The sequence below is a fragment of the Acipenser ruthenus genome, chromosome 19 (assembly GCF_902713425.1).
Source record: "Acipenser ruthenus chromosome 19, fAciRut3.2 maternal haplotype, whole genome shotgun sequence".
Lineage (NCBI taxonomy): Eukaryota > Metazoa > Chordata > Actinopteri > Acipenseriformes > Acipenseridae > Acipenser > Acipenser ruthenus.
The window spans coordinates 24,585,815-24,611,668 of record NC_081207.1 but is presented as its reverse complement, the minus strand read 5'-3'; the positions used below and the strand labels follow the sequence as shown (position 1 = coordinate 24,611,668).

Below are 25,854 nucleotides of genomic sequence, written 5' to 3'. Positions count from 1 at the left end.
CAGGGAAAAAAATTATTGTCCAATAAAGATGCCCTTCCCACAAGACCCTGCCCAGCTCTGGTTGCCATGACACCAAAAGAAATGCCATGACACACAGAACAACACAAAGGCACAGCACTGGTGTTCTCTGCTTAAGAGATTAATAAAGAAAGACATTGATAAATAAACACCAGAGTTGTGGTTCAGGCCTTGTCTTGTGTGTTGAAAATATTATCCAGTCTCAATCTGCCCCTGCATATTGTACAATTAACTGTACTAGTTGGCATTTTACATGGATGTTAAGCAATTCTCTGGCTGGCTCAGTTGGTGGAGAATTGGACTCTGCTTTGCAGTAAAGTTGGTTTAAATCCCAAATGAGGCACAAGTATTAATCCCTCATTCTCCACAATATTGTTTAATTTAACTTATAGACCTATACGGTTTGGCTTTGAGTCCAGTTCAAGTCACAAATTAATCTAAGTGGAGAATCACAGCTTATCCCCAGGTCCACATCTCAAAATGTAATAATGTGTTTCCACAGATGGAAGAGGAAGAGAAGACCTGCCTGGAGATGGAGGTGGAGGTAGGAGAGGATAGAAAGGGGGGGGGGGGGCTGCCTGAGAGAAGAGGGGTGTGGTAAACTGTACTTCTCTCCACAACTTTTTTTTTTTTGTAGTGGGCATTCAATAATTATCCTCCACCAACACAACCAACACCATTACTTACCTCAGGAACTCACCTCCCAGAGCTGGTTTCAGACTGCTGTCTTCAGGGAGAGAAGGCCATGGGATTAGCCCCACCAGCTCCCACAGGAAATCTTTGTTTCACACGGGCTATATAAGGTAAATTAATCGATTATTTGAAAATAAAGAAAAGAATCAGTTGGATTTGAATCAGTTGGTATTGTGTGTGTGCATGTGTGTGTGTCTATGTCTATGTACTGTTAGTTAGTATTGGGTTTTAATCAGCCAGAAAACCAAAAAGTCAGATGACCAAAATATGGCAGCTATTGTAGGTCACAGGTCAAAGTGAAGGGTACATTTAGAATTGTCCAAAGGAGTTTCCATAACAGGTATGCAGTACATTACATAAAAGCACAGGTATACAGTATATTACATAAAAGCTCCACTCACAGGCTGCATAGTCACTGTTATAATGCAGTCTCTTTGAACTGGAACATCAGTTATTGGTTATAAATGTATTTTTTTATTTAAAAAAAATAAAAGATATACTCGAATTATGGAGTTCCTAATGTGACCTTAGGTAAAGTAACACAGCATTAGTGTTAATCAGGGTCAGTGAAAGCAGACAATAATGAAACTGGAAAATTTAACTGATTTGTAAGATGCAATGGTTACCACTACCTTGGCTCCAATAATAACAACCATAAACTTCCTTTATCAAAAGAAAATACATTTATTACTCTTAGGCTCTATGGGCCGGCACAAAATGGTGCAAATGCATCCAGCACTTACATTTCATACACTTACATCTTGTCTTTTACAGTAAAATTCAAACACATACAGTAGAAAGGTTTCCTATCAACAATTCCATGATATCAAATAATATATAATACTCTTCCACAAAGAGGGAGAGAGACTCAGAACAGGCATTAGCTGCAGCATACAACAGACGAAACAGGTGTAGGCATAGCATTGGAAGAGAAGCAGCCTGAGTGTCCATGCAAAGGGAAATCCATATAAACCCAAGACGCAATTCTTAGAGAGTTTAAAGTTAGACCGACAATATCCTCAATAATAACTTGATGCTTGTCTACATCTTTTTTGTGCTTAAAACATGTCTCAGCTAATTTTTTTAGTAGAACCTGGCATCAAATAGCTTAAGCCACATTGTAAGCACAATGCTACGGTAAAGAGCAGTGGAGACACGTCAGTTGGTTATTTTGATGCATCAATTGATGGAAAATGTTTTCCAGAACATGTCTTTGCACATGCCTTTTTAGTTCAAGGGAACCTCCAGAACTAAGTGCTTCTTAACTGCAGCGCCATGGGACCACCAACAGCCCAGGGTTCAGGTTCAACCAGGATCAAAAGATGTATTTACAGATGAACTGCTTGGTTTCCTGATATACTACTTATCAATGCATTATTCAGACAAAGAACCACATGTGTACTCCAACCATTGAGATGTTGATTTCTTTTCAAATGTCCCAAGTTCCATTACATGAATCATATGTGCCTTTCAGTAGGTGTGGTAAAGGCAGATATTTAACAGGTGGTGTATGGACAAATAGGATGTTTCTAAGAAACAAGATTCAGGACTTAAAGAATCTCTGCTAAAACTGAACATATATAAATTTCATCTCAACAACTTTCTCATGGGCAACGTGATAAAATATGGCAGAGGCCCCTGGTGCTTCTCTCTTCACTGTTCATTTGTAATTTCTATACTGTGATTCTTTAGTGCCACACACAACTCCTGAGCAAAGCAGTGAAAAGGGAAACATGGGCAAGCCTGTCATTTCTGTTTTTTTTTCCTTTAAACAGCTTTGAAAATTACAATTTAAATATAACTGTACCGATTTCCAGTGTATATTAAAACATCACTCACTGCCTTTGGCAATTACTGTTTATGCACCATCATACTGTATATATTTATTTAGTTATTCATTTATGTATGGTATTCACTTTTATGTGCCAGGTTGAAACTAAACAGTACTGAAAACAGACGATACTCGGTGCAGTGACACACTGAAGGTATCAGAAATAAGACGATTCATGTTGCAGAGGAAAATGCTTGAGGTATCAGAATAATATTTTAATGCTGGCATTACTGAAACAGCCTAAACAGTTAACTTTGATGCAAAGACATTTTATTCAGGTGTTCTTACCAGCCCTAGATACCCGTGCCGTGTTTCCACAAAGTGAATTTAACAAAGGTTGTTCATATACTTGTTCATAGGTTGTCATTGTCAGCAACACTGAGAAGGAGCTGTGGCAGTGGGCACGTCAATATTGATTCAGCTCAATATTTCTTTTTTTAAAGCAACACTATATAGCCCTGAAACTGACTGACAAAAGTGTTGTTTTAAAATATAAATGCCACTCAAGCAGTGTGCATTTCTAGTTACTGTTTTTTCTCTCATCGGAAACACCAGACATTTTCCCTGCAACGCTTACATGAGATAAGCATTACTAGAAAACAAATCATACTTTACCAGCACTGGAAAAGTTGAGTGCCGAGGTAAAACCAAGTCAACTAAAGACACGTTTTGGATAATGTCTTAATGAGTGTAAGGTTTAGATTCAGCTCAGCTGTTCAAACTAAATACAGAAATATTTCTCTCACAAAAAATATACAGACCTATCCCAAGGGTTATACACACCGCCTTCACGTTCCTATTAAAATTACCAAAAAAAAAACAACTACTGGTCAACTTTACTAGAGACAATACTAGTTCAATACATGGGCTTTAGCACATGGCAAGCTTTATATGGGCAAAACAGTGCTCTGACTGGCTGCTAATTTATATTACTTACTTTAATAGGAATAACATGGTCTTTAACACACCAAATCACAACAGATGCAGAGCTCCACATAATTCCCAATTGAAAGGATCGCAGTCTATATGGCGAGTTGGTCATTTAAACAAGCTAGTCTGCAGGATGGAGTTTAACGTACTTATTACGATACAGTAAGACATTTCTAAACAATCTCGGGCGCATACCACAGGTTAAAGCCACTGACCCAACTGATCCAGTTCTGCTGGACTGGGTCCCAAATGATCCACTCCACTAGAGAAACAAGGCAACAGACTGAACAGCACTGGTTTGTTTCAAAGCAGGGGCCAAGGAATAAAACTCTCTCTCACACACACGCAGTCTGGGTTGTATGTCTTTTATCTTGACAGGCTCTTCATCTTCATCTCTGATACAAGTACTCCCTCTGGTGGACTGTTCATGAAACTGCTTTTGGAAAATAAGTTGCTTAATGTGTCAAATCACTTTGTTTTTAAAAACAAAAACAATTTTTTTTTTCTTTTTTTTTCTAATAGTACTGGGAAATAACCCCCCACGTCTTCTTTACCAAGGTGAAGGTCTTGCAACTTATTTTTAATGTTTTTTTATTTATTTTTTTATTTTAATTGTAATGTTACATAAAATATTTTTTAATAGGTTCAGGAGTAAGGAAGATTTTCAAGTACAAATTTAAAGTCCAAATCTTGCCGGTGTTCGTCTTGGTGTCATGAGGGCATCTTGTTCTTTTCTCCCTGGTGTGCAGATCTTAACTGACCTGTAAAAATAAATATATACATAAACACAGGATGGAAATAATACACATTTGGATGGTGTTGCTGGACTGTAATACTGCCACTAAGGAAACACAAAATCACAAAGAATCCCTCCCTCCCTTCACTGTATTTGAAATCCTCTTCCTGCATAATAGAGGACATTGTAAATTAAAATAGCTGTTAATAGAATATATAGCATATAAAATTCAGATGGTTATTAAAATAAAATGAAAAGAAAAAAAATGGTATGATTTAACAAAACCTCTAGCTTTTGTCACCAGTATACAACCAATAACATTATAAAAAGCACCACACAATAAAAAGTAGAAAGCAAGCTGATGCAAGAGTAACAGGTAGGTTTTAAAAGAGAAATTAATAAATAAGGTTAAATCATTAAAACAAAGTACAATAAAAAGCATGAAGCCGAATTCCTAGCTGCATGTGGACTTGCATTAGGGCTGTGCTCCACAACAAACAATGGCGAAACCCTTAGCTTAAAAGCTAATTGACAATATATTTGTAGTTCTGCTTCACATAATTACCATCACTGCTTAACCTGGTTTAATTAGCCTTAACCCCACATGATAGCTTGCTCAAAACAAACAAATATATAAATAAATAGACATTAAAATGTAACCCCAGTTTCCCAAGCTCTGTTCTGTGAAATGCGGTGTAGAGAACAGTGCAGACAGCACAACCAATCATGTCTGATTATAGCTCCACGACACATCACACTTAGTACGGCTTGGCATCACGATGCAGTTCCACCAGGCAGCTAGGAATTAGGCTGCATGTTAATTTGCCTCGGTTTTTTTTATTATATATTTTGTATCAATGATTGAACCTTCTTTATGGGATTGCTGGTGTAGAATCAGCTACCCAAGGGTCTCGTTTTTGTGTAAGTTATTACACACAGTTGACTATACGGTTCCTTTTTTAAAGGATCTGTGCTATTAAGGACCTGATGTGCAAGCAAGAATAAAGGGATCATCATCATCCAAAGAAAGATATCCAACTACAAAAAGAGCCAAGTGCCTGACAAAAAAGCATTTAAAAAGATGAAACATAAAAAAGATAAATAGAAACACAATTTAAAACACCCCACCCCAGTTCAATATCTGTAAATAAATGCTGACATAACAGCTTTCAAAAAAGAGGGGGCAAAATAGCCCAAATTGTTTAACCAAGCAATTTCTACAATCAAAACACATCTATCACTCGGCAGCAATCATACCGAATCTAGATTAGTGTTTTATAATGAACACCTTGGATGGGCAAGATTATTCCATCATTCTCCTGATAGGAATAAGAGACAGGGTCAACTGCTGATATTAAATTATTAGAAAACCAATCATTCATTTAGGGTTAATTTAGACACCGCACTATTATTGCACAATAGGATGTTCTGGGTTCTCCGGGTTGATTTATCATCCAAACAAAAGTAAAAGAGCAAGCTGAAAACCCTAACCCTCCACTCTTAGCACCAGGATGCACTCAGATAAATGACAGTGTGTATTAGTTGCAGTATTTGAAACGCACCCTGAAGGTATTGGAGATAAAGGATTTCAGAAAGTAAAATGGGTTAAAGTGTAATGAAATGTTATGTTGTGCACTGCTAGTCAGCTACAAAGGGTTATCAAAATGTTACTGTTACTTAGTTTTACAATGAAAATATCAACAATCTGTATTTACTGTTAAGAAAAAAAGACCCACCACTTAGAAAAAAGTAATTCCCTTAAGCAATGAAGGAGCTGGACAAAGTAATGTATAACCTCCCATTGCTGCATGTAAGGGAAGCATGCTTTTTATTTATTTTTTTACAGCAGAAACTTGTCTATCAATTTAATGATAGACAGCAGAATGACACTAGTCCAATGAGTTATATTTTAGGGTAAACTCAGTTGTGACACAGCAGTGTTTTACAAATATGAATTTATTAAAAAAAAAAAAAAAAAAATCCTTGACATAGACTTAGTTTTGAAATACCAGACTTCATGATCCCATCTCCTGTGTGTGTATATAGCTCTTAAATGTCCTCAAAATGAGTTGCAATAAAGTGTTGAACAGCACTGACATCGACTCATTTACATGACAATAGGACATGCTATAGAGTACAGAGGGAACAGAACGTATTAATTCTCACATTTCAAAGTCGCAGAAATCAAAATCCTAATCCCCCTGCTTCAATGAGATTATTGTCGAGATGTCTGACACGCTGGCTGGCAGACAAAGGTTCTAATACAGATAAATTAGTTGATTAATTAATAATGAAAATATTTTTTCAAAACCTGTCTCGTCTTTGTGAAACTAGGAGCTGTGTGCTGAATTAATTTTTTAGTTTAATTTAAAAATTAAAGCACGCTTTTTTTCCGTTCTGAAATTTAAATTGCTACAGTAATAGGGGTCAGCCAGGGGTCAATATCATTTCTTTTGCTCTTGGCTCAGGGGAAGAGAGGGGAGGACAGCTTGTCTCATATGGCGGGGGGGAGGGGAGAGGGAGAGAGAAAGATAGTATATGGTCATGCGCTACCATCAAGAAATCAGTGTTTCTTGTCAAATGTCTGTGGTTCATTTCCCTTGCACAAAACAAGACATTTTCTGTAAAACCTTACTGGTAAAAGTAATGCTTTTTTTATTTAAGCAGAACAAAGGGCGATCCCTCCCTACCTCACGCTGCCCAGGTTGCTCTTCCTCTCCTGCTCCTCTCTCCTGGATCTCAGCTGCTGCTCAGCCAGGGACATTTCCTCCTCCATGGCCGATATCTCCTCCTTCGCTCGCCGGCGATTCTCCTGCAGGGCAGAGCAGGGCCAGAGGGACAAGAGTGAGAGAGAGTGTAGGAGAGAACACCATTTCAGTGACAGCAAATGACCTGTAGCTGAATCAAATGAGGAGTACAGGTTTAAATGCAACCACCTTAAAAACTGTTTATTAATGTGTGTGCATATCAAAAAAGAACTTCTTTCCAAGGATACTCCAAACCCAATCAAAGGCACCAGTATGGTTCTTAAAGCACTTAAAATCCTAGGGGAGAGTGCAATTAACAATTAGATTGCGCCCTACAAAATTAGATCCCTTTAGGATAGGCAAATGGTGTGCAATCATATTTTATTGAGGGAGTATCTGACAAAGAAAGTTCGAATCCAAGTCAAATTGAAAGGGTTTCAGATATAGACTTGAAACTAACTATATTCTTCTTTATAATCATCTTTTTTAATTTTTTTTTGTAAAAGTCTTAATTACCTCGCGTTCCCCATGTCATCTCCTTCCCTAGTGGGTGATGTTAGCAAATGAAATTGTTACCTGTCTGCTCTTGTTGGCTTGTTTGACGCTGTAGAACATGGGCCCCAGCTCTGCCAGCCACTCCCCGTCGACAGAGGAGACGCACTGCATGTACTCCTATGGATGGGAAAGACACACATCAGGGTCACACAGTAACAACAAAATACAGGAAGACAAACGGCAACAGCTAGCTGGATTTCACCAGGTAGGAATGGAAAGAGGTGGGGGGTATAGAGAAGACTGGAGACTCAAGCAACTCTTGCAAACTTTTCAACATTTCAAATCAGCCAATTAAGATTCTGTGTATTTTAGTCAAATCCACTTAGCTTTACAGTGTTGTATAATACTATTACATTTTATACAAACCATAATGATTAAAAAAAATATATTACACATACACAATAATTTTAGCAAAGTTAACTGTGGCTTTTCCTCTTGAAGCAAGTGAGCAACCAGTCAATATAGTGCAATGGTCCCTACTTAAAGCATTTTAATCCAGTGTGCAAATTATAGGAAAATGTTTTCTTTTTTTGTAACAATACTAATATGTTTTCATATACAATTGTGAAAATTGCACTGCGGAATGAAAGCAATATTTGGCTGCTTAAAGGAGTTCTGAAAATAGATGATATTTTAATGAGAAATGGGTTTGTGTCTGTGGTGTAACCCTACCTTTGTGGTCATGACAAGCTCATGGTAGACAATGTAATCCGGTGTGTACCCCATTCCGAAGAGAGAGCTGGTGGGGTGCAGGTGACAGGGCATCCCCGTCCGCACGTTCACATACTCCCCGATACCCTGCAGAGAACACACACAGGCACACATTATTAGATACGAATGGGAATAACAGTTTGCTCCGTTCCTGGTTTTACTACGAGTCAAATAAGACACATCTCAGCTTGTTACATACAGACGGTGGCTAATCAAGCTTGTATTAAAACCTGGAATGGGTGCAACTGACATGCAACAGAGGAGTGTTATTTCCATCAGTGTTAGAGATCACTGACCTGAAAACTTAGAAAAAACAAATCTAGCTGTGCAAGAATGAAATGAATGACTTCACTAAGTAATATTTTTCACAGGAAATATCTTCAAAAGAGGAGCTCATACATTGCATGCGTCTATATCCCCTAATCACCTCAATACTTTCATCCTTAATCCCTCTACAAATAGACCCTTCTGGAAAGACCTACATCTTTGTAACCTCCTACAGCCTATTCTATCATACCAGCACCCTGTGTTCTTCTCTGGGACTAGAGCCAGTACCTTGAGCTTGGCAGCCTGGTGGAAGTAGGCAGCACAGATGCACTTCCTAATGACGTCCCAGTCCGACCCACAGGACACCAGACTGAGCCTCTGCTGGACCATGATATCCTTGAGCTGGGCCCGAACCTCCCGAACCTGGGGAGGCAGAAACACAATGAGAACCAATAAACACACACACACCCTCCTCCTCTGGGATGAATGAAGTGCTCATTACACAAGACTGTGGAGTAGTTGCTGCCCTGCCCCCTACCCCCTACCCCCTACCCCCTACCCCCTACCCCCTACCCCCTACCCCCTACCCATACTCTCCCTCACCTTCCTCATGGCCTTGGCATGTATAAAATGCTCATTGCACCAGATAGTGGAGTAGTTGTTGTTCTTCCACTGCAGGTACACGTTCAGGTAGGTCAGGTGATCACTCTCTGGGACTGCAAACTTTTCACGCACCTGGTCACTCTCCTCCTCACGGCCCTGAAGACATTGATAAAAACTTGTCATTTAAACGCGTTACTAAGCACTGCTACAGATCTTAGCTAACATTACAGGAAAATGTTACCACCTGTTAATATGTTCATTTAAAAGAAATGTCAAAAAAAGAGTTCATTTATTTAGAACATGTCTAAAATATAATCCAGTCTTAGGTATGCACCTATATAGTTTTTGTAGGATATATTTCCATTTACAATGAAACTGGATAATTAGTTTTAGTTGGATTGTTGTTTTGCAAAGTAGTGCTAAAATGGTTGATGCTGGTTTCTGTAAGCTTGAATGGCAGCAAATATCTTTAATCTCAAGTACTACCAGGTAGCCGTTTAAAGAAATGAAACTTGTTTATGATGTACCTTTGGCCTGTAGAAGATGGCGGGTACAGACAGCATCGACACAATGATTAGGATGTCGGAGCTGCAGCCCATGTCACATGACACGATTAGCATCTTAGAAAGGGCGGGGTCCAGAGGGAACTCCACCATGAGACGACCGGTCGGGGTCAGACCCCCTAAAACAGAAGGTAAAGGACAGTCAAGAGATACACTGAGGACAGGCTGAGACACCGAGTTAAAACTCTAATGAAATGACAAGAACACAGACAAGATGGTGAACGTATACAGAGCAGTCTGTTATTTTGGTCAGGTAGAGTTCACAGAAGGCGAATTATGTCAGAATGTAGAAAACAAGACAAAATTAATTGAAGCCACCAGTGAGCATACTGGGCACGGGAATGTATCAGATACGGTGTCTCTCTAAACATCATTAACGTTTTGGACTATAAACAGAGCTTGCTGCCACATACATGAAAAAGGGTAAAAAAAACTTCATGTGGCCGAGGTAACAAGCTATACATTACAGTACACACCGCTTTTTCATCTTTTAATTTCTGCCACTTTACACTAGTTATACAGGCTGACCTGTTCAGATATAACCTTCTGAAAATATGAGTAGAGCGGCAAATTGCCCTCCTAATCATTAGTTCAACCCATCAGCCCTAGCATAAAATAAGTGTAACAAAGAAAGTGCAATTTGGTAATGTGTGACATACGACCTTAATTTCCCATAAAGCTTTTTTTTATTTTTGGTTTAATATGTTCTGGTGAATATCAGAGAAACAAGCCCAGAGCAGGTTCCCAGTTTCATTATGAAGATCTGACTTTTTGAACTGTACCAAGGTATTCCGATATTGGACGTGTCCGTATTCAGAGTGTGAGCAAACACTTGCATACTTAGAAGAATTGAACTGCTCAAGATGCTCTGCATTGATGTGTTAAAATGAACAGGATACAGCAGACAGACTACACTGCAGTACCAGTGTTGTCGAGCGAGCCCAGGATCCACAGCTGGTACATGGAGTTCAGCATGTTGTCCTCAGGCGGGGGGTCCATGAAGTGAAAGAGCAGCAGGTCCTGAACCCCCAGTGACTTCAGCAGCAGGACCACATTAGCCAGGTTGGTACGCTGGATCTCTGGGATCGTGGTGGTCAGCATCTCATTCTTGTAGGCACTCTGAGTGTACAGCCTAGGAAAAGAGAGATGTTAACGATAAGAGTGAATACCAGTAAATGACTTCCATTTAAAAAATCACCCCTGAAATTTTTAAAAACATTAAAAATGACAAATTTATAGAATGAAAAAATGTGTCAGCTTAAAAATCTTAAAATTGCTGTGTGGTATTGAAAAGTAATTTCCTGCTAAAAGGGGGACATACTGGAGATGTAGAACAAAGTAAAAGTAAAAGGGTTAATTATTATTATTATTTGTTTATTTAGCAGACACCTTTATCCAAGGCGAATTACAGAGACTAGGGTGTGTGAACTAGGCATCAGCTGCAGAGTCACTTACAATTACGTCTCACCCGAAAGACGGAGCACAAGGAGGTTAAGTGACTTGCTCAGGGTCACACAATGAGTCAGTGGCTGAGGTGGGATTTGAACCGGGGACCTCCTGGTTACAAGCCCTTTTCTTTAACCACTGGACCACACAGCCTCCTATTAATCCGACAAAGACTTTGTTTTTTTCTTTCTGTACAAAAAGTACACTTCTTTGAAGTTCTGTGAAGCCAAAATTGATTATCCACCAATCTGCAACAGTTGTGTCTCATATTAAAGAAAATGCTTTCTTTTCAAGTTCTCCGGACACATTTACATCAGGAAAATAACAATTATACATGCATCAGCGGTTCACTATGGAGAGAATAATGGGTTTGTTTAGGTTTTGGTCACCTTGGAAGTCTACAGCTCTGACCATCAGCACACAGCTCAGCAATGAAAGACACCCTGGAAAGATCTTATTTTTACCTTCATGGATTGAATTAAATTCCTTTAAATGCACCTTGGAATTTGATTACATTATATATCTTCCCTTGAAATGCCTCTCAGATTAAAACTCAAAGAAAGGAAATATCAAGGGATAAAATTTACCAAAACAAATTCCTCATTGCAGCAAGCAAGCTACCTTAAATAAAATATTTCTTTAAAAAAGGCAGTCCAGGCCTTCCAAATATAACAGAAAAGTTCATATAAAGAACATATAAAGAACAGTTCAGTTCCATCAATAAAGATTTGAACTTAAAAGGCAAGCTGATAAATGTCTCATCTAGTGTAATGGCACATTTCTTGTCTATATAAAAAAAATAAAAAAAACACAATCTTGTAAGATTTTCTACCCAATTTGAAATGGCCTATTCAAATGTTTCTCCTCCACTCTAGTGGACTTTTATTCTAAGTTTTGGAATATTTGAGCAGGTATTTGAAGTTATAGATGATAAAACCAAAAATCTCTAAAGTAAATAGTTCAATGCATAATAGATAAGGTTTGTCAATGTAGGTGTGGTTACCTGAAGCACTGTCCAGGCCCAGTTCTCCCGGCTCGACCCGATCTCTGGTTGGCATTGGCCTGGCTGATGGGGTACACCTGCAGGGCATCCATTCCGATCCGAGGGTTAAACACCTGGGGCCCAGAACACACAAGAAGGGGCTATCAGCATAAACTCACACTTTAAATCAATGGTTCTATTTTTTCTTTTTGAGAAAATACTCCTGTTATTATTATTCGTTTTAAATGTGTGTATTATATTACATGTTGGTCTATAAACAAGTCTTCTATTTCCACATAGAGCAGGAGCAGCTAATGCAATTTCATTAGGAGTGAAACAGAACACAGTGCTAGTCCTTTATAGAGAAGATACACCCCTACCTTTAGTTTGCAGTAGCCCGAGTCGATGACAAACATGATCCCGTCCACAGTCAGAGATGTCTCAGCGATGTTTGTGGCAACAATGCACTTCCGCACGCCATCCGGGGCCTGCAGACATGAACACAGTCTGTTAAGAAGGACCCACTGCACCAGACAGGACCTTTTTCCAAGTGGGAAACCTCTTTATGACCCCGAATTACAGATACAACATAATGTTCTAAAGAAAGAACTAATCAAGTTTCTTTACAATTAAATAAGCAATTCTCTTGATATATTTTAAATCTGAAGTGTGACATTATGCATACTGCCATCTCCACTATATCCCTGTTGCTGGGCATATAGTAAAAATAAATGCAAAAAAAGAGCTGTAAGTACATAGCAAGGGCACAAGACCACTGGAACCAGGCAGACAGAAAAGAGTGAGAGTGAGAGCTGTACCTTCTGGAAGATCTTGGCCTGCAGGTCTGAGGGCAGCTGGGAGTAGATGGGCAGCACTGCCAGCTGGGGAGCACTCTCCAGGTCCTCAAGTCTCTCCACAATCTGATCAGAAGTCACCTGGGGAACAATGGTGACATAGTACATTTTTTTGTGGTATTTTTGTTTTTATTATTTCTGAAAATGATCCCCAGGCAATAATCTGTTGCTCCAATACCTCAATGTCCTCTTGTCCTGGCATGAAGATGAGGATATCGCCAGGCATGCCGCTAAGGTGCACCTGCAGTGCCTGCTTCACTGATGCCTCCACATAGTCCTCCTGAGGTGTCTGAAATACAAAGTGCAACAACATACATGTTTTACCAAGGTTGTGGGTCAATATCAATTAAACATTTTATATTATGGCTACAGAGGCCACAAACATCAGTCAGACAGATGTTGCAATTCTTTTGCCCTTCGGTGGGTATGTATTTTGTTTAGTTTTTTTGCGTTACTCATTTAGTCACATATCCTCAATAGCATTTTAGGGCACTGAACAGTGCAATGTTTAGTCTAATGAAAGTGTACCTTGCTGAAGAGGATATCCACAGGGAACGTCCTTCCTGGGATGTGGAAAATTGGGACATTTCCGAAGAACGCAGCAAACTTATCTGAATCCATCGTCGCCGACGTCACTATTAGTTTCAGATCTGAGCGTCTAGCAACGACCTGTAGGAACAAAGGTAAAGGTGAAGACGAAGGAGGAATCTCTCTCCATTCATTACTTTTCATCCCTTGTTCCTACACCCTCACTGCCTCCCTCCACTTAGCAATCCAAACAGCATGCCAGTATTAGTAAGAGTAAAAACCAACAGAGGAGTCCGAGGTTTCTTTATAACAACTAGAAATCATATGTTTGGTCAAGTATCATAATGCTATGTTTCATATAATTAAGATTAAAAGATAAACATTTCAAGACTCTCTTTCTGAGCAATTCAAACTAGAGCTGTACAAACCGATTATTCGATTATGCTGTTCAAGCTCTCCACAGGTGAGGGTCACTGTTGTTGATTGGGCTAATTTACCATTCAAAGTGAAACAAGGGAAGAAACAGCTGCTTGGATTTGTGTGGATTGCTGTTCGCCGCAGAATCTAGGAAAAACAGCAATCATCATAAAACAAAAGCAGCGGTTTCTTCACTTGTTTCACTTTGAATAGTAAAATTAGCCCAATCAAGGCCCCTCACCTGATTGTCAGCACCTTATTTCTGTGGAGAGCTCAATCTGAATAATCGGTTCACGCAGCACCAACTCAAACTGAACTGTATTCTGCAATCTCTTGTGAAGGTCCATTTATCAAGTAAACACACCTCTCGGAGCAACCCAAACAGCACGTCTGTGTTAAGTGACCTCTCGTGAGCCTCGTCCATGATGATGGCGCTGTAGTGGTCCAAGTCAGACTCACGCAGGGACTCTCTCAGCAGGATTCCGTCGGTCATGTACTTGATGACCGTCTGCTCCGAGGTACAGTCCTCAAAACGGATAGCATAGCCCACCTGCCCAGGGGTAACACACACTGTAAAACACAGGCTCTCACAGCAGCAGCTGAAAACAGCACCTCTATGACAAAGTGTAGGACAAAGAAGTAAACAAAAACAACATGGGCACTGCAGTGAATTAAATGCCGACAAGCAACTGACTCTGCATCTGTATGCCATTGAATCAGTGTAAATGCTTTTTCGGTCCCGCTGAATGAGAATGTGTCTTTAAAGAAAAACTATTGATAATATATTTCAATTTAAAAATCCTTTTTAAACCAGACATTTAATGAGGGAGATATTCGGACCAGGAGAACTCTACAGAATGTTTATTGTCAGCCTGGATAAAGCAGACAACAATTCCAGTTCCTACTTCAAAGTTTCAAAGCTTCAAAAAGAAAGACACTTTTTAAAAGCCTTCAGGAGAGGAGACAATTCTAGCGTCACTAAACAAAGCTGTACGTTCCATTGATAAGCAGGAATACTTGATTCTCATCTTGTAACAGATGTCCGATGCCCTGCTGTGCACACCAGACACAGCAAATGTGCAATCAGTGTTTCAATTAGTGTCGCTTATCTCACTTCGGTAACACAACAAAGCAAACAGACTTCAAAGGGAAACCAAATCCCCCCCCCCCAAGCTGGTGAGGACAAAGAAAGTTCGCCACCTGGTGGACATGAACTTAAATGATGTGTTATAATTAGGGGTCTACCTAAATTGCGATTTCACGGAAATCGTGGGGTCACAGTGAAATTCACCTCTTTCAGGGGCCAATGCATATCGAACAAGTACGGAGAGGAAAAAAAGAAACCTTGTTTAAATGAACTACTGCACAACGCAAACTATGTATCTTCCTTCTGTAGATAGCTTTTTTTTTATTCCTTCACCATCCCGTGTGCATTGCACTTAAGCAAAAAACAAACAAAACAAAATGTCCACAAATAACAGTTACAAAAAAAATGCTCCAAAGCAGTTAACGTTCTTGTTTACTATTCAAATGACAACTAACTTTTAATCAGCCTATCAGTGTGTCTGTACTGCTTTTCTGTGACCTGTACTGTGCAGTAGGGGGTGGGACAAAATCAGTGCTGCATTGTTTTGATTTAGGTTGCTAAAATCTAGTTTTCAGCATTGGAGGCAAAATAGATGGATGACAAAACCAAAAAAGCAAAGTATATTTCGGTGATTGATTGTGTCAAGATATTTCCCAAAGAAACTGTACATGCAGATGGAGGTAATTGTTTTGTATATCTTATTGTGTCTGGAGAAAATACGATCGATCACTATTTAGCTTCAGAATCACACATTAAACAAAAGGCTACTACAGAGGCTGCTGAACAGAACGTGAAATAAACAGCTTTCAGAAACTGGAAAGTCAGCCCAGACAAAAAGTACTCCTGTCGGCAAGTTAAATTAGTACTATCTAGCACAGCAACCTCGCTTCAACCTGCTGCTTACTTTTTCGCAGTTGGAATTTTAGACCTGAATAGCCACGTCTTTGTTTTGACTCGGTATTAATACAATTAATTAATGGATGGGACAAATAACATGACAACGAACGTGCTGCATATATTGCCTTTATTAAAGTATGCCAGATGCCCTTGGGTAAATGAGTTTTGGGGCTGTTTCTAATCGATTTCCACATCTGTATAACTTGGCAAAGCTTTGCCTTAACTTCCAACCAATTCAGTGGATACAGAACGTGCAGGTCTCAATGTATGGGCAAGTCAACTGCTGGGGGATGCTGCATTCTTGCCTAGAACAAATGACAGCACTCTGTTTTAGTAAAGAAGCAAGTACTACTATTTTTAAACTTTATAGTGTTCTGAAATACTGTCTACTTAATTATTTAATGTTTAAACAGGTCCGCGAAATCCTAATTTTATTCCGCAACCTACCCGTGAAAAATACGTAAATTTACCGCGATTTAAGTAAACACCTAGTTATAATTAATTCAGGAAATTAAACTACAAAACGAAGACTGTCCTTATAACTTCAAATTAAAATAATTATAAAACACAAAATATGCAGTTTTACTGTCGTACTCTAACAAACGCAGAATCTCACTTTAAGCAAATTCACTAAGGCTGACAGAAATTATTTAAACTGCTAAAAAAAAAAAAAAAAAAAACACACACTTACATATTTAGTATAGAGAAAGGAAATTTCTTTGAGAGAAGGCAACAGAAATCAATAAACTAAAAAACACTTGAGTTTTATCCTTTAAAAAATGTGAACTCAGACTTAAACAAGCGCTTTGATACAGAGACAGGGCGGGGAAATGAACAATTAAAATACATAGCCAGCCCCATTTTTTGAACTACCCAATCATTAAAGCATGTAATTGGGGGAGGAACAAAGTGGTGGACCATTTTAACCCTAAACAAAAACATAATTAAGAAATATGCCTCACAGTGTAATCAATTTGTTAGTGCAAGGAGAGGCAACTATGTTCCTTCCAGTACAACCATACCTACTAGCCAAGTGTACTGGTTCTCAGGCATTTGAGGGTTTTAACATATACAGGAGTCTCTGTGTGTCTCTCACCTCCTCTCCGAGGTTGCCCCCAATCTCCTCGCTCACTCTTTTAGCCACACTCATGGCAGCCACTCTTCGCGGCTGCGTGCAGCCAACCATGCCATACTGCGTGTAGCCGTCCTCATGAAGATACTGCGTCAACTGAGTAGTCTTTCCACTGCCAGTCTCGCCCACCACAATCACGATACTGTTATCCCTGCAACACAACACAGTTACCAATGCAATTTCGACGTTTAGAAAAGCAGCAATTAAAAGTGACATGCTCACAGTAACTGAAATGCTAGGAGGCGGCTATGTGTGTTTACAGCTATTTAATATCACTATTTATCTTTAGGACAGGTTTGTTAAGGTAACCGACCTCCCGAGCTGCTTGCTGGTTTAGTTTTTTTTTCTCCTCCTCATTTACCTGATGATATTGAGCAGCTCCTGTCTCACTGCGAAGATAGGCAGGTACTGCCTTTGCTCCAGGAGGGTTTTCTTCTTGGCAAACTCGCTGCTTGCTTCGCTCTTCTCTTTCATGTGATCTGCAAACTTTTGCTCCGTCCTGTGGAGGGGGAAACGCCAGCATAATTCACCATCCAAATCCTACATTATTTAACTGTGGAAATCTCTGGTTTAGTTCTCTAGCTCATTGCCTTGGAATCAGATATGCATCTACAATGCAAGTTATACAAATTGGTTATTTAAATTCATGATTTATTCTATATATTTTCTAATAGAATTGTATTACTGTATTACTTATTGTATTACTTGTATTGTAACGCTTGAAATGTTTTTGCTTACGATTGTAAGTCGCCCTGGATAAGGGCGTCTGCTAAGAAATAAATAATAATAATAATAATAATAGAGCTGTACTTATATATACTATAAATCATTCAGATTATTTTATAATCTTTAAAACACACTGCTTGACATCTAATATTCTATATATCAAATATCCATTGTGCATAGTTAGAGATGAAATGCAGTTAGCAGACTGGGGGAAAAGGGAAGTTAAAATCTAATGAGATGGAAGCTAAACACTTAACACGTGCCCAGGCACTAAGGGCAGCTGTACCTGTAGTCCACAGTGCCGTCTTCACCTACAGGCTTGCCCGGAGTTTCCTCCTCCTTCTTCTCAATGCCCATGATGTCACCCAGCTTGGTGCCAGCCAACTCCCAGTGCTTGTGTTGAGCCTGCAAAGGGAGAGAGGGTACCAGAGGGGCACTAGTTAAACCACCGATAATGGCGGGCAGCGAAACGACTTTGCATTGTAGCAACCCCCTAATGCATAGGAATATCAATCCAATTGCATTTAAAAAGCAATCTGGAACAGTATGCAGTTCTCAGGAGGGACCAACAGTATATGTTAGCAGTAACAATGTTTTTGTCCAATAGAAAAGTACCTTCTTGCGCTCCTTCTGCTCGCGGTGCTTGCGGACGAGCTGGCTGCCCTTGCGTGAGATAATGGCCATGTCCGAGGTGCAGTCCTTCACTGGGATCACTGGCTCTGGCTGCAACACAGGCAGGAAAACAAAGCACTTATCATAGCGGAACAACAAGGGGAGAAAAGCATTGCTACCTGTATGTCCAGTATTGCTATTGGGTTCAACTTTAGTTCAGGTCAAGAATCTTGTTTGCCCGTTCCAGACTTAATGCATTCTTGTGGACCAATTTTCTCTGCCACTACCTACAGTTGTCAGTAACTTTACACAATTCTAAAATCTGTTTTTTTTTTTAGTAAAGTAGATTTTCTTCATTCTTTAATGCAGAAAGCAGAAACATTTGTCTACTGGTCCATTACTCTGACGTAGTACCGGTCAATACCTGTTTAGTGAATACGATCCTACCGTCCAGGAACGGTGGGACCAGGTTGTGCACCAGAAGGTGAACTTTGGCTGCGTTGTCCTCCTCAAAGTCTTCATCCACCTCCAGCCGTTGCACCACTCCACTGGTCAGCATGCGGTTGGTCTCCCAGCGCTCATTATCCTGCACGACACACACAGGGTCTGAACAGTTCATACTTTCAACATGCAATCGCAGTAAATTATATTAAATACTACAAAAGGTAATACAAAAAAAAAAATTGCAAATGGTTTTTAACATCACTAAAAGAAATAAATTACAGTCTACAACCACAGCTGTATACCACTGAATTAAGGCTGGCTGGTGGTTTTACCTCGTTGATCTGTCTTTTCTTTGCAGAGATGCGTTTCTGAGTCTGTTTCTGCAGGATCTGCTCCCTCTTCTTGACGTAGTCCTCAGAGCTTGAGGTCAAGGGGTTGTGGAACTCGTCAAAGCCCTCATCCATCATGTACCAGTCCCGGTCCGCTTGCTGCAAAACAACAGTGTCACATCCCATCCTGCTTGTTTTCACAATATGAGAGCAAAGGGATACCATCACTCAAACACCACATCACTGCAATCTGACACCACACACCCACTCACTGTACTAGTCTTAGTTTGCTTGCCAAAACAAAACAGCATGCAACATACATTTCCATCTCTAATGAGTTAAACATTACATGCAACCATGACCGACCGCCGTAGCATATAGAATAGCAATTTGTATTTTAGTCAAAAACAGACCACTGGTTGCTGGTACAAGTGGCAGTCAAGTGGCAAGCAGCAGTCATTACAGTAAAGAGGTCCAATGATCTGCATCACTATTTGATGAATAACTTCTTGTAACACATCCATGGGAAATTTCATCACATTTGGAAAAGAGGCTCTGCAGGTATTTTTGTATATTTAATGTAATTAGTTTTACCAGCAGGGTAAAGCTAATAGGCGAAGTAGGCCTAGGACGGCAAAATAAAAAAAAATCCAGTTTGAATTATACTGTGATGCCTGATAAATATATAAAAAGGTGTTACAATACTGTATGTTGTTTTTATTTTTTAACATCGTCAGCTTGTATGAGTGTAATGCCTTCTGTGTGCATCATTCTAAAAACAACCAATAGGTATTCAGATATGCTCTAGTTTTTTGGGGTTTTTTTTTTTTTTTTTTTTACACGAGGTCACAGGTTGTTCATTTCCTTCTCTAATGGAAGCTGTTTTTCTCTGAATGTACACTGCTAAATCCAAAAAATTGATGGCGGTCATCAGGGGCGGAATACCGCAAAAGAAAATAAAAAAAATAAATAAAAAAAAGGCTTTTGTAACGAGCCAAAATGGGTCTCTCTTTAAATGTATTAAATATGACTCGGAGCAGGCTGCATCAGAGTCAGTCAGTGCCCGTGGACAGCAGCAGTCTGCAGACAGAGGGTGACGTTAACCAGCATGGAAACGACGAGGCAATCAGCAGATACTTCATCTTCACCAGCTCAAATGGCATCAGGTATGGAAACGGAGAATCACCAGGATGTAGATATAGAAGATAATTTGCAAAGTAATGTGGATGAATGCACAGCAGAAAGTTACAGCTCAGATGCTGCTGTTTTAAAGGATCCTGCAAAATGGCCTAAAGTGGACTGTACATTTAGACAATTGTTAGTGCAACAATTGTTTCTCAGCTTCCAGGCACCGTTGGGATGTTCTTAAAGAACACACCTAAATCTTACAGTGAAACCACTCAGTGAAACGAGATGGGAAAGTCGAGTTGAAGCAGTGAAGGCAATCCAGTAGCAGCTTGGCGAAGTGTACGATGCCCTTCTCTCAATTGCAGAGGACAGTAAACTCACTGGAAGCAACAGTACTAAATCATGCGCAGAAGCAAAATCAATTGCAGGTAAAATGCTAAACTTCAAATTTGTGTGCAGCTTAGTGGTACGATATATTGTACAAAATGAATCTAAAAAGAAAAAGAAACAATCCCACTACGAGGCAGAAGACAAGCCTATCAATGACCCCTAACAGAAATTCAAGGTACATTTTTTTAATCAAGTATTGGACTCTGCTATTCAAATCAGTGGAAGAACATTTTTCACAGCTTCAGGAAAAATGATGTACAATATCCACAAAGTGTCTGAAATGGGAACAAACGACATACTGCACCAGTGCCACATTACTGAAAGGACTCTCACACACAGAGATTATAGTTTGCCTGGGGCGGCAGAATGTCTAAAGCCGACGCTGTTTTTTTTCTTTAATATAAATGTAGTCGTCGTCAATGGTTTTTACCCGGTTTTCTCCCCAAATTTGGAATGTCCAATTACTGTTTTTATCCCGGTTCACCGCTGCAGCCCCCCGGTAACTTGGGAAACTGAGGCTGAAACACGCTTCCTCCGAAACGTGCTCCTGCCAACCCGTCATTTTTCGCACTGCGGATCCACAGCGAAGCCACCAGACCTATAGTACCGGAGGACAACACAGATCTGAATGGCTCCACTGCACAACCACAGGCGCCCTACCAGCCACAGGGGTCGCTGGTGCGTGGTGAACCGTGGATTCCCCTGCCAATTGTGTGCCGCCCACTAAGAACTCACGGACATGGTTGGCAATTACATAGCCTGTATTCGAACCTGCGATCTCCAGGCTATAGGACGCATCCTGCACTCACGCATCCTGCATGTGGAGCTCCATTACTGGATGCACCATTCGGGAGCCCAAAAAGCCAGCGCTGTTTACCAGGGCATTGCTCACCCTGTCCCACCTCACACGACACTTACCTTCTGGTCTTCCTCCCACTGCTGTTTCTCTTCCTCATTATCGAAGGAGATGCCGTCTTCACCCTCCTCCTTCCTTCCTGAAAACACAAAACAGGCAATAGCTTATAGTACAGCATAGGTTCCATAGTGGTAGCAGAAACTGTTAAACGGCAAGAGGATCCTTCATTTGGAAAATGTTGGCAACCACTGAGGATCACCAGGTAAAACATTTTATTATTACTATAAAATAAAGCAATTTTCATTGTACTTTATTACTCTCTCAGTTAATCGTAAATGCATTTCTAAGAAACATAAAAGGTGCTGTGGGATTTACCTTTCCCGCGGGACAGCCGGGGGGTGGCGCCCAGGTGTCTTCTGTCATTGGCCCACTCGTTGTATTTGTAGGAGGGTGTTGGCAGGGGGGTATCATCTGGATATCTGCTCTTTACAGACCTGCAGACAGAGAAGCACATGCACAGCGAGACAGATAAAGTGTTACACATCATACTCCAAAGCCAGTTCTGGCAAACTGCTGAAGAAATTAGTCATTGTTGGCATTTAAAAGCATTTTTTACCAAACTGCTTTAAATCAGACCACATAGATTTTTAGATGAACTTTGCACATGACCAAAATTGCTTTAATATGTTGCCTTAATAAATTCAATAGCTGCTGTGGAATTCTGTAGTGAAAATTACAGCTGACACAAAATTTGAATTACTATTAATTGGTACCAATTATTTTCAAAATTAAGACTTTCTTGATCCATTTAAGTTTTTATATATATTATATATAGACACACACACACACACACACACACACCTGTCGCGATCCCGCCTCTCGCTCTCCCGGCCTGATGAGCGCTGGCTCCGCTCTGAACGCTCCGATTCCCGGTGGGAAGGGGCAGGGGAAGGGGATTCCCAATGGGAGCGCCGGGAGCTCGCATAGCCGCTGTCATCCTCGTCCCAGCTGGAGCGAGACGGTGTTGCGCCATCTGCAGAGGAGAGCAGAAAAAGAACTCAGGACACCATTTCAGAAAGGAAAAAAAACTTTCATTATGCAGCAAACCCTTGTTGAAAATAAACAACCTCACATGGCATGACAAATGTATCTGTCAACACCATTTCTCATAAGTATTCTGTAATATAAACTGACACTCATAAAGGAATGCTATTATGTGCATGTTTGGAGGTGCTGCTTTGTCAGTTAGTGATACTATTTCACAAGGAACAGTCTCAAAAGTGCTGACTGTTCTGGAGAAGAGACTTCTGCCTTCAAGTTCAGTGAAGGACTTAGCTGGGGTAATCAATGAAATAACGGCTGTGTATTCTTCCAAAACAATTTAATCACCTTGCAGATGAGTAAGTGCCCAAACCCAGAGATGGTCAAAGTGCAGCTCTTGGTTACAGCCCTGAACCAATTAACCTTGGAGTGAAATTACATTGAGCGCTATAACAATAATAAAGCTTATAAATGTCCAAAACCACAAGCTTATAAATCAATTGTTGCTGACCTTTGGGTCGGTGCCGGGGGCTTTCAGGCTCTTCTCTCCTGCCCCCCTCTCTCTGAGAGCGATCCCGCTCACTCCGATTTCCTCTCTCCGAGCGCTCCGACCGGCTGCTGCTGCGGTGACTGCGCTCCCGATCGTCTGGGCCCAGACAAGAAACACAACCGTGAGGAAACCAAAACAAACCAGCGAGCACGGCTCCTCAAACAACACAACTACACTGCAAAAGGTTGCTGCTGTGGTGAATCAGCCCATACAAAAATATCCATAAGAAAAAATTAATTCATGAAAAATTACTTTTTTGATTCAGTAACAAGTGATCGAAAAGCGACCGCAAAAAAATACTACACGTCCACGTTCTTATAAAGCTAGCCCCCCCCCCCCCCCCCCCCCCAAACATCAAATGTTTTACTGGCCCCAGGGAGTACATATTACTATACAGTTCATTTGCCACTTTACTAAAGTCACTTTTGTTGAAAGACAGTTCTGAACCGGACGCAACATCTTTGATTTTTTGGGTTGCTGAGTGAATCACTTGACTGCGATTGTCATGTGTTAGTAATTCAATTGTCTGTGTTCCTCCTAAAAAGACAGTGAGTGCATCAGACACCAATGCCCATCAGACTCCCTGGAACTTGTAAAGAAGATTTGTTACCCAATACCTCTCTGAGTCCGTCGGTCCCGGTCTCTATCTCGATCTCGGTCCCTCTCTCGTTTCTTGTCCTCCTTCGAAGAGGCGTACACTCCGTGCTCCCGACGGTCCCGCTCTCTCTGCTGGTGTTTCCGCCGGAACTCCTCGCTGACCCCTCCTGGGTTTGAGGGTGTCTCTGACCCTGTCACACGGTACTTCCTTGAACACACATGAAAAGGATTGCAAACCTCCCTTACATCTCTCAGAAGAGCGATCCACTGAGAAGGATCAACTGGCTAAAACAACAATCCTCCTAGAGTGGGTACTGTGCACAATTAACTCAACACTAAAGTAAGAAAACATGTTTTGTATTTGTTGAGTCGCCAACTGCATATTTATAGACATTAATATCATGAAAAAGTAGATCCCCTTGACCTACATCCACAAGATGCACAAACATGTACAGTACAGAACAACACATTTTCACGTCTCCATTTTCTAATACTCTCAATAAGTCATATAGCTCCCTTTAAATTTCAAAGAGCAACAACTGCTATTTAATAGATGTTTAACAAGCAAGTGTCAATACTGACAAGAAGCAGGTCTGTAATTCCCTATGTGGGGGTTTTAGTTAAAGATAATTGTATACCCAATGATGGTCTCACTTACCTCTCTTTCCTGCTGGCACCCCCCTCCTTCTCAGAGCTCTCCTCGTCTGAACCAGAGTCCTCGCGACCCTCCTCCCAGTCCTGGTAGGAGGACACCTTGGATTTCTTCTTCTCCTTCTCCTCGTCTTCTTGCTTCTCTCTGTCCTCGCGCTCCTTGCGTTTTTGTGCTGCCAGCAGGTCCAGACCCAGGAGGGAGGTGCGGGGCGTGGGGGCTCGGAACACATGCTGCTCCTTTGCTGCACTTTTCTTGCACAGAATCAGACCACCCACCTCCATGCTCGGGTCACTGCCCTCCAGCCGGTGCAGCGAAGCATCAGCGTCCATCTTCAAAACCGGCTCAGCCCTCGACACAGTCTAACGTAACAGCCCAGCCTTGACAGCACACAGACCTAAAGCTTTCTGATATTCGGACGGGTATACAGATAGCAATCTAGACCAAGTGCCAAAGCCAATATTAAACACAGCTTCAGACCCTGTAGCCCAGAATTCCTAAGATCTCCACATGTGGACAAGATTCCACTCCAGGATAAATACTTTGATATTCAGGTAAGGTCTTCACCCAGCATTATATATACTTTAATATCTTTTAGATCTTTTTCCAGCCCAGATCATATGCAGTATACCTTCAAACAATTCCAGTCTGGGGTGCAGGTCTATAAAACAAAAGGGGGAAATATATTATTTATTAATTTACTGCCATTAAAACTGTAGGTACACAAGGCTAAATAGACTTACTTAAATCATTACAGACAGTAAGAGATTATTGCATTGTCAAGCTATTTTTGCAAAGCTAGTAACATTTAATAGGAAACACCTATAGACTTTTTTTTCAACATAGTATAATAACATCATTTTAGCTATAGGCAATATGACATTTTAGCTGATGAACGACTCATGTCCGAAACGTCCTAAATACTTTTGTATTTATGTTGTACTTTGTGCAACTTTACTATTACTTTAACTATTTGGTTTATTTTTAATATTCTAGTGTGCATTGCATTTAAATATTGTAATTATAAACCTGCGACACAACAATTATGAGATCGATGTAAGACATTTACAGTAAAAAAAATAAGTTCTTATTACTACAGTGTATGACTAAGCCAACCCCGTTTATAATAAAAAGGCTGGTTGCTGAAACAAAATAAATATGCCCCAGTATTAACACTGTTAAGACAGGTGGCCTCGCTCTTTTCTGCCAAAACAATATCCCTATGCACGCCAACGAATGAACCCTGATCACTACTATGATGACTAACTGCACACATTTAATAAAAATAAAAAATAAAATCTTACTTTAGTACAGCGGAATAACGAGGGCAGTCAGCTTTGTAAAATTCTGAACTGTATCTCGCTCTCACATCCCTCGTTTATTTGTGTTTTAATGCACTGAAACCGACTTCAGTACGCAGCCATTTCTATCCCAGAATCCCCGCATTCAATAACCAACTTTATTAGTCTACCGAAAGCAAGACAAATAACATTTAAGGGGGGTGCGGGGGGGTAATTGTTTCCCATCACAATAAT

The 25,854-nt window shown here is 40.4% G+C and overlaps 1 protein-coding gene across 1 annotated transcript; it reads right to left on the bottom strand.

Annotated features, from left to right (window-relative positions):
• Positions 1-1,375: 1,375 nt before the first annotated feature.
• On the bottom strand, positions 1,376-25,774 carry LOC117424554 (pre-mRNA-splicing factor ATP-dependent RNA helicase PRP16-like). The gene is made up of 27 exons (XM_034040994.3): positions 25,624-25,774; positions 24,329-24,980; positions 23,691-23,878; positions 23,035-23,169; positions 22,344-22,515; positions 21,858-21,976; positions 21,545-21,621; positions 19,112-19,267; positions 18,760-18,921; positions 18,339-18,446; positions 18,010-18,128; positions 17,359-17,496; positions 16,962-17,148; positions 14,246-14,431; positions 13,465-13,605; positions 13,115-13,225; positions 12,901-13,017; positions 12,463-12,570; positions 12,104-12,216; positions 10,578-10,786; positions 9,619-9,773; positions 9,092-9,247; positions 8,777-8,911; positions 8,183-8,308; positions 7,532-7,627; positions 6,899-7,020; positions 1,376-4,233 (listed from the first exon to the last, which is right to left on the bottom strand). The coding sequence occupies exons 2-27, from the start codon at positions 24,649-24,651 to the stop codon at positions 4,149-4,151; spliced, it is 3,744 nt and encodes a 1,247-aa protein (XP_033896885.2). The 5' UTR covers positions 24,652-24,980; positions 25,624-25,774; the 3' UTR covers positions 1,376-4,148.
• Positions 25,775-25,854: the final 80 nt, after the last annotated feature.

Coding starts and splice junctions, on each gene's coding strand:
- LOC117424554 (XM_034040994.3), bottom strand. CDS start 24,651: ATGGACGCTGATGCTTCGCTGCACCGGCTGGAGGGCAGTGACCCGAGC. Junction 21,977..22,343: donor GAGAGGCGGGATCGCGACAG/GTGTGTGTGTGT, acceptor CTCTGTCTGCAG/GTCTGTAAAGAGCAGATATC. Junction 8,912..9,091: donor ATGCCAAGGCCATGAGGAAG/GTGAGGGAGAGT, acceptor CTGCCTCCCCAG/GTTCGGGAGGTTCGGGCCCA.